The sequence below is a fragment of the Brachyistius frenatus genome, unplaced genomic scaffold (genome assembly GCF_029030835.1).
Source record: "Brachyistius frenatus isolate BFR_SWC_R1_liver_20210118 unplaced genomic scaffold, ASM2903083v1 Contig_58, whole genome shotgun sequence".
Classification (NCBI taxonomy): Eukaryota; Metazoa; Chordata; class Actinopteri; family Embiotocidae; genus Brachyistius; species Brachyistius frenatus.
Genome location: NW_027210657.1, coordinates 1,757,420 through 1,765,827, shown reverse-complemented (window position 1 = coordinate 1,765,827; position 8,408 = coordinate 1,757,420). Strand labels below are relative to the sequence as shown.

Below are 8,408 nucleotides of genomic sequence, written 5' to 3'. Positions count from 1 at the left end.
GTTAAGTAACACTGCCCACTTTCATCTCAAGTGGGCCAGACCAGTAAATTCATAGCATAATTACGACAATATTTCTCTGTTTAAATCATTGGTGAAGGTTTTTGGATGATAAACCCTATTTTAAGGTCTTTCTATAATAAACTAGAAACAAAGACCAAAAACTCAGACATCAGCCGACTGTTTATCTGCCTGGGCTCTCCTCTGCAGATTCCCTAGCAGCAAGCGCTGCTGCCTGTGGCAATGAGCGCTTCTGCCTCCGGAGCAGACATCGCATTTACGCTGTTTTTGAAGCAATTACTGGATCGATTAAAAAAAAATTACAAAATGTTTGTACTCATAAACCTCCATATTCTCATAGAAATGCAATTTATGTCTTTCTGTCATTTTCACACTTTGCAAAGTCATCCGGCGGGCCGAGCTGGACCCCCTGGTGGGCCGGATTCGGCCGTATGTTTGACACCCCTGCACTAGTGTAATGCGAGTGTCACTAGCTAATTAAACATTCAAAGATCGTGTTGCACTTTACTTGGGTTATCACATGACAGCAGAAGAGGGACGTCTTGCGTGAAACCCTGCGGCTGCCTGTTGAACTTGGTTAATTCAACCTGGATAAAGGGGGAAGCACAGCAGGGAGTACATGTACACCAAAAATATGTTTTTATTGTGAATTTACAACTAAACCCTCACTGATGTGAACAGAGAACACAGACTGGTGTCAGGCTGGTCTGTGGCAATGCAGCACTGATTTTACTTGTGAGAGAATTGTGTGGCCACGAAGACCTCAGTGCATAATCATGAAGGCCCAGGTTTGGCATCATCAATGTGTCGTGTGTGTGTGTGTGCAAGTGTGTGTGTATGTATACACAGTTTACAAAGGAAGTAGTTGGTCATTATAAGCACCATTACAACCCCCTCTATTCCAGGGGCTTCCTCTAGTTTACAAATGCTTCATAGATTAAAAGTGGCATTGATTATTACAGTATAAACACAATTTACATGTAGTATAGAGGAGAGCAGACAGGCTATGAAGCTAGCTGTTAACGGTTGCAAAGACATGAAATCTTCAGAATGGCCCATCGGATTGTATCTTGTTGACTACTGAGTTTTGTATAGTAGTACAGTGCATTCAGAAGTCTATGTGGATGTGTTGCTAGCACCAGTAAATAAAAATGATTCTAGTCAGTAGGAAAGATGGAAAAGCATAGTTTAAATATGCAGTAGGAGTCATTCAAGCTCGGACATGGCTACATCTCTATAGTCCACAGTGGGTTCCTTTCCTCTCCTAACCAATCGTTTTTCATCTCCACTCCATTAAATTAATATCTGGGGAAGGAGAAATGTCTTAACTTCCATGTATCCAGGTTTGTTCAGTCGTTTACCTAAGGGGAGAAAATGAATTTGTTTCAGACTATTGGGACTCACCCTTTTTTCCTTCCAGCTAAGCGGAGTTCTAATAAAATAAAAACTCAGTTTAGAGCTTTCTGCAGTCCATATGCCCTTCAAAGTGGCATCTGATTCCACATATCATCATACAACATTAAGCCCTATAATTAAAAACCCTATTCACACCCTCAATAGTGCTTTAAACACAGCTGGAGTTGTGTGTCAGGGCAATATGTGTTTCATTTGACTGAAATCTTTCATACTGCCTCATTCATTTTCCACAGAAATTGTATCTATGATATGTAGAATCATCTTTGGTGATCAAACGAAGCAGTCCCTCCCCCCTATCCCCTTCGTGTCTCTTTGGTGGCGAGCCCTTCTCCCAGCTGGAGCGAGTAGAAGTTGCCCCAAACTACTGACCCAGAGTCAGAAATGTTTGGCCTTTTGGGGAGTGTGAGCCTGACACTGGATTAGCAGCTGCTGGCAACATCTGCCTCTCTCAGTCTTGTGATGGTTAATGGAGGATGATCTGTACCCTCATCTTCAGTATGTCTCCCAGCTGTCCTGTGAGGTAGTCTTTATCGTGTCGGTCCTCCAGCTCAGCCAGCTCCTTCTTCCTGAAGAGGGGCATGCTGCTGATCTGAAGGTCGTACGCCCCCGGCAGCAGGGCCTTCTTCTTGCTCAGATGCAGGTAGCTGACGCCCTCTCTCTGGTTGATTTTAAAGTAGCCTTCTTCGTTTCCGTAGTCGATGCTGTAGCGCACATGGTCGCTGAGCGTAGACAAGGCTGGGGTGAACTCGAGGATGTGGTCGCGGTTACTCAGGTCACTGATGTTCAGGTGGAACTGGAGAGTGTCTTCGATGTCCACGCTGGCCAGGCTGACCATCTCGTTTTCAGTCAGCTGTGGAGAGAAAATGTTTTCTGTCTGAATTAAGTGGATATCAGACATGTGACCAACAGTAAAGTATGTTTTCTGTCATTAATCAAGAGAGGCAAAATGACAAGATACATTAATACATGATTGCCATGTTGCCCCTACGGACAACATCATTATTATTGAACAGGAACTGTTCAGTTAATTAAGCTATATCTTTTTTTTTCCCCTAACATGAAGGTCTAAATCCTGTTACAAGGCCTTTCCCAGTTTTTCCAGGAATAAAACTCTGCTGAAGACATGCTAAAGCCTTCATTTATTTACTTTGTAAGCTGTAGGTAAAATATTACTGAATTAGACTATAAAACCAAAACTGTTCAGGTTTTTAATGGTTGCGAAAATGTTCGAGTTCCCCGAAAATGACAGAATCCCCAAGCTGTCCTCAGTGGCAGCTGCAGCCCTGCATACAGCATATATACCTCCATGTCTTCCAGATGGTCCTCCTGTGTGGAGTTGGTGCTGCGGCGTTTGCGTCCCTTCTTGGGATAGCCGTTGATCTTACATTCATAGCAGGCCTCAGGTGAGAGTGAATTATCATCCACCTCTCCTCCCTGTCCACCAATGGAGACACCACTTGTAAAGCCCATACCGGTGACACAGTGCCTGGAACAAAAACAAAAACATCAGTCTACTCGAAAACACCTACAGCTGGCTTTCATACGAACTCAGTCATTCACGTACCCTTGCCCTGCGCGGAAGTATCCAGGTGGACATCCACAGAGGTAGCCGCCGTCAGTGTTTGAACAGCCGAACTTGCAGGGGTTCTGGGTGGTGGAGCATTCGTTGACGTCAGAGCAGCCTCCGTTGGTCTGCTCGTAGTTGAAGCCGGTGGGGCAGAGGCAGCGGAAACTCCCCAGAGTGTTGTGACATGACGCTCCCCCGCAGATCTGGCTGTTCAGACACTCGTTCTCATCTGAGTCACAGGAAGTTGATGGGAAGTAAACAAACATGGGGTCATTCCAGTTAAAGGACACAAACAGTACTGGGAAAGTCGGCCATGAATGTTGTAAATATGTGAAGAGGTTCAAACTAGAAATGGAGGATTAACGAATTTAAGATTGATATTTTGGGGATATACAAATAGTGCCATTCAATTACTTTGTCTATGACTGGGCCTTCTGTAATTATTTTACGTGCCAAGAGATTATGGTGTTGCAGCATGCTCTTCTTTTCATTTGTACCCATTTCAACAGATTACTTTGTCTGTTTTGAGGGGGATATTTTCCTCTTGACACCCTTTAACATTTTTTAAATAATTTAATGAAATATATAATAAACTAAAAGTAGAGTTTGTAGCATTGTAAGTAGGTATTGTGCATTTCCTTTTGTCTTGATTTTACCACAGTAAGGAAAACATTTGGGACATATTTATATTTTGTAAAAGTGGCGGGAAAACGTCCCATATGTTTTGCACTTTTCTGGTGTTTTATCTCCTTTCTTGATATCTATATGAAAATCTTTTGTAGTTTGAAGTACCAGAAAACATCTCAACATAGTTTTACATCTTACTTAAAGCTTTTTTCTGGAGCTCTACCAAGAACAGACTGTTTTGTGTCTGTCTCTTCAAGATGCATTGATACCAACACCATGACTTCTGATTGGCTGATTCTTTTATGAGTGACGGACGCCCAGGACAACCACAGGTTTGGTTCTATCATGTAGCTTGATAGCTCCCCGAAGGAATGACTGCTGCTTGTGCTTTCTACCACATGAAAGGTTGAACAGTGGGCCGTGCTGAGGGCAGACATATGACATGAGCGTGAGTTTGTGACATCACAATCTCATGGAAGTCCAAACAACACGGGCTGTGTTCATTTTGGCATTTGATACAGTATGTATATTGCATCTAGACCTTTTTTGTTACCAAAAAATAAATGAATATCTGAATCCATTCAACATGGAACCAAGTCAACAGGATGCCCCGGAAGGAAATAATTTTTATATTTGGGGTTTAAAGGTACACGAATATTGCTCACCAACACACTGGTTCCACTGGTAGTGCTGCAGGTAGCCCTGAGGACAGCTGCACCTGTAACCGCCCACTAAGTTCTGACAGCCATGCTGACACCTGTGGTTCCCATCACACTCATCCATATCTGTCAGGGGCAAACAACAAAGTTACTGAGAGAGTCTCTTTTCTGTTATTGATCAGCTGATACTGTGGTTGGTATAAATTGTTTTCAGACCTTCACACGTTTGTGCGCTGGAATCTAATGAGAATCCCCGCTGGCAGTCGCAATTGAAGCTCCCTGGAGTGTTCTGACAGGCACCATTGGAGCCGCACAGATTGGGGTCTGATGCACATTCATTATTGTCTGTGGAGAAAGGAGGGAAGGTTCAGACAAGGGTAAAACTGGAAACATGATATAAAGGCTGATTATGACCCTGATTTGGATGTGCTTAAAATCCGTGCAGAGTTATAATTGGCCTCAAACAATAGGGCAGGTTACCACGGGCTGTTGGTACAAATAATCCTACAGTCTGCAGGGGTTTAGGAATAAAAAAAACCTCTAACCTACTGATCTAATAACAAATGAGAAGAGGCAATTAAGAAAATTTGAGTGTGAAAGCTCATTTTTAACCTTGGGAATAGTATTTTGACAAAAGTCAACATGAATTTATTGGCTTTTTCCAGAAAAAGGTATTAAAGTGAGCCCCGAGTAAATTATATCGACAAACTTTTTTGAGTGTTGGGACTGGACTCGATGCAAATCTGAACATGATCGTCTTGTTCAAAGCGCAGAGGAATGTTGATCTCTAAATCTCAGCTGTTAAATTCGTGATCCTGGGTCTTTTCACAGTTGGATGAGATTTTAAAAGTCTTCTAACATGTTGCCATATTAGATGTCCATTTGGTGGAATCGTCAACATATGGGACACGGTGCTCAAAAGCGCAGAGGGAGTGTCTACTTTCTCTAAACAATACCAGGCAATCCAAGACTGGATTTCAGACAAGTATTGCTTTAAGGAAAGAATCATTATAAATCACTATGACTGGCAACCTAAAACTCAAAACATTATTATACCTGATAAGAACACATTCTTCTTTTCAGCAGCAGCTGTATTGGAATATCTTACATACAGTATTTACAATTTGTCTGGAAGAGTTCAGAGACAATATTTTGTGCCAGAGAAGCTTTTACCCTGAAGGAGCTTGAGGTTCAGACAGTGTCTTAAACTTGTCTTACATCGGCACATCAGCAGTAAGATTTAAACAGGTGTTTTACGTCACATCCATCTATCATCATTACTTGTGGATTAATGACACATCCGCACCTCCTGCATGTCGTTTGACTCGGGTAATTCCTATAGTCAAAACTGAGGGTTCCCTATCCGTGATTTGATGTGAGGTCATGGGAGCTGCTTTATGGTCTGGAAAAAAGCTTGTGGTAGCCATGGCGATCCGCTGCAATGTTCCATAACAAAGCATCGCTAAGCTGCCATGACTACAAACCAGTCCAGCCTAATAAGATCAGTGTGATATCAGCCAGAGTCCATTAACACTGAATGAGTTTGTAAAGGTTAGACAAGAGGGTGCTTCAGGGGTTTATGAGCTGGGCAGGAAGATACTATAAGAAATTACGCCGTGAAAGTAAAAACTGTATGTGCATTGGGCACAGGGTGTATGATATGAGGGTGGAGTCTGAATTAAAGTACCATGGCACCATGTAGTGAGCCCCTCTTTGAAATACACAAACATATGATGAAAGTAAGTACTAATAAAACATCTGGATATGAAGTATATCTGTATTCTACGTGCGTGTATTTACCAATGCAGGCAGTGTGATGCTGAGTGAAGCCAGGAGGACATTTGCAAGTGAAGCCACCGATGGTGTTGACACATAAGAACTGACAGTTGTGCTGTTTGGTCGAACATTCATCCAGATCTGAAAACAAGAAGTTGCACGACATGAAATATAAATTTCACAGGGAAATTAAAACATTTGAGTAGTTTATAGTTAATTTAAGTTACTGTGCTTTGAGTTGTGTCAAACTGCTTTATGCACCACTGTATGGGAGCTGCTCTTGTCTGAGTAAAATTCCAGTCTCTCTACAGTCACTGACCTACAAATGAACTGCAAATGAACCAGACAAAGGAAACACAGAGGGGTACTGTAGAGGGGGAAACTGAAGCTATGGTAAATAAAGATGAAAGAGGCCATAAAAAACTGAACACGATGAGCACACTTGTTTAGCCGTATAAGCAGGTCTGATAAACAGAGACACAGACAGATGCACTCTGTCACAGGCCTTGGAAGCAGGCTACACATTCATGAACAAACATGTGCACATGCTGCCTGGCTCCATCTGCCTGTTGCTCACAGCCTCAGTTTTCACTGTGATTATACTCTGGAAAACCTGATTGCATGAAAGTACTCTCAGCTACTCTGAAGGGCCGATCAATCAGGGAGCAGTGGAGGTGGCTAAGTGTGAAGACGTTGATGTCTAGGATTTGTTTCCAAATGAAGTTTCAACAATTGTGGTGGTGGTGGTAGAGCAAGATGAAGCAATACAAACAGCTGTAACAACGCCAGCAAATATCAAGGAAATGAAGCTGGATAACGAACAATGGCTAAAAAAAAAAAAGGTCTGTCATTGTTTTCTGACATGGTGCTACACTCTGCTCACCTTGGGGGAAGGTCTCTGTTGGTTACAGCTTGGTGAGTTTTGGTGCACAAAATACATTACATTACATTACATTTAATTTCGCTGACGCTTTTATCCAAAGCGACTTACAATAAGTGCATTTCAACCATGAGGGTACGAAACCCAGAACAACAGGAATCAAGAAAATACGATTTCTTCAAGAAAGCCAAACTACAAAGTGCTATCAGTAAGTGTCATTTTAAGTGCTACTAAAGTTCTAGAGTTTTGGTGCATAAAATACATCATACAGTAATCAATGCCGATTGGTTAAAGCCTGCTCCAGTAGTTTCAGAATTAACCTGAGGTCTATGTCCATTAGGATGCAATGACTGGATGTCCAGAGGAGAATGACCAGGCCCTATCTGTTCACAAAGTAAATTTGGGTCTGGGCATACTACACTTGTGCACATGCACCCTCTATTTTAAATGGAGCACCTTGGTACACTGAGCAGAACACTGGCCTCTCAGCACTACAGCAGCAGCTCTAACCTGGAAAACTAACTCAAGCAAGAAGAGCATGTCGCTGAACTCAGCTGATCTGAGACGCACTGGGCTGAATGTGGGCTACTCTTAAATCTGTAAAGCTTTTGGTTTGCTGTGTGTGTGTCTGTCACCTCTGCAGCTCTTTCCATCTTCCTGCAGGATGTATCCTCGAGGGCAGGAACAGAGGTAGCCTCCCTCTGTGTTTTTACAGATGAAGTTACAAGGCTTTGGTGCCTGTATGCACTCGTCCACATCTAGAGGGAGAGGGTGAGACAGAAAAAGACAGAGACAGTTTGATCCTGTAGCCAGAAATTCCAAAAGGGGAGATGATGAGATGGACAGACGTGGGCTTGATTTTCAGAGGAGTGTGTGGGCAGTCCACCCGCATAGTTTTGGTTCTTTACTAGACAGCAGGAATGAGAATGGGAGGTAGACTTGGTAGGAAAGGAGTCCATAAAGTCTAAGTGCTGGAGATGAATTTGAGCCTTACCGACACACAGTGTGCCGCTGATGTCAGTGGTGTAGCCGGGTTTGCAGATGCAGTTGTAGGAGCCCAAACTGTTGATACACTGACCATTCTTGCATAAGTTGCCCATCACACGACACTCATCGATATCTGGACGGAAACAAGAAGAGTGAGTCACAGATCAACTCATCATTACGAGTCAATTGCCTGTGGGGGAATAAGAGTCTATGCTCCAAGACTTGGTTCTGTTCAGAAAACAATTTTGCCATTAACTAGATGAAAGAAGGTCCACACAACCATATAGAAATATTTTTCTATTCACTTTGTTATGCATCGGCATTGTCTCACGTAGGAAAATATTGATTTTAACTGGCAATGTAAAAATCAATGCTTTGCAAGTGATTTCAACACAGCCAACAACAACCATCTGTTACATAATTAAACACTCACCACTCATGATTTATAGCACCATATCATATCAGTGGTTTCTTGTGT

The 8,408-nt window shown here is 42.5% G+C and overlaps 1 protein-coding gene across 1 annotated transcript in view; it reads right to left on the bottom strand.

Moving 5' to 3' along the window:
* Positions 1-634: 634 nt before the first annotated feature.
* fbn1 (fibrillin 1) overlaps positions 635-8,408 on the bottom strand; it is a 61,342-nt gene continuing 53,568 nt past the window's right edge. Inside the window, exons 60-67 of the mRNA XM_069705698.1 lie at positions 7,938-8,063; positions 7,579-7,701; positions 6,088-6,204; positions 4,504-4,632; positions 4,294-4,413; positions 2,999-3,230; positions 2,737-2,920; positions 635-2,284 (exon numbers count right to left, since the gene is read on the bottom strand). Coding sequence (XP_069561799.1) covers positions 1,898-2,284; positions 2,737-2,920; positions 2,999-3,230; positions 4,294-4,413; positions 4,504-4,632; positions 6,088-6,204; positions 7,579-7,701; positions 7,938-8,063 — 1,418 coding nt within the window. The 3' untranslated portion in view covers positions 635-1,897. The remainder of the gene's footprint in view (positions 2,285-2,736; positions 2,921-2,998; positions 3,231-4,293; positions 4,414-4,503; positions 4,633-6,087; positions 6,205-7,578; positions 7,702-7,937; positions 8,064-8,408) is intronic.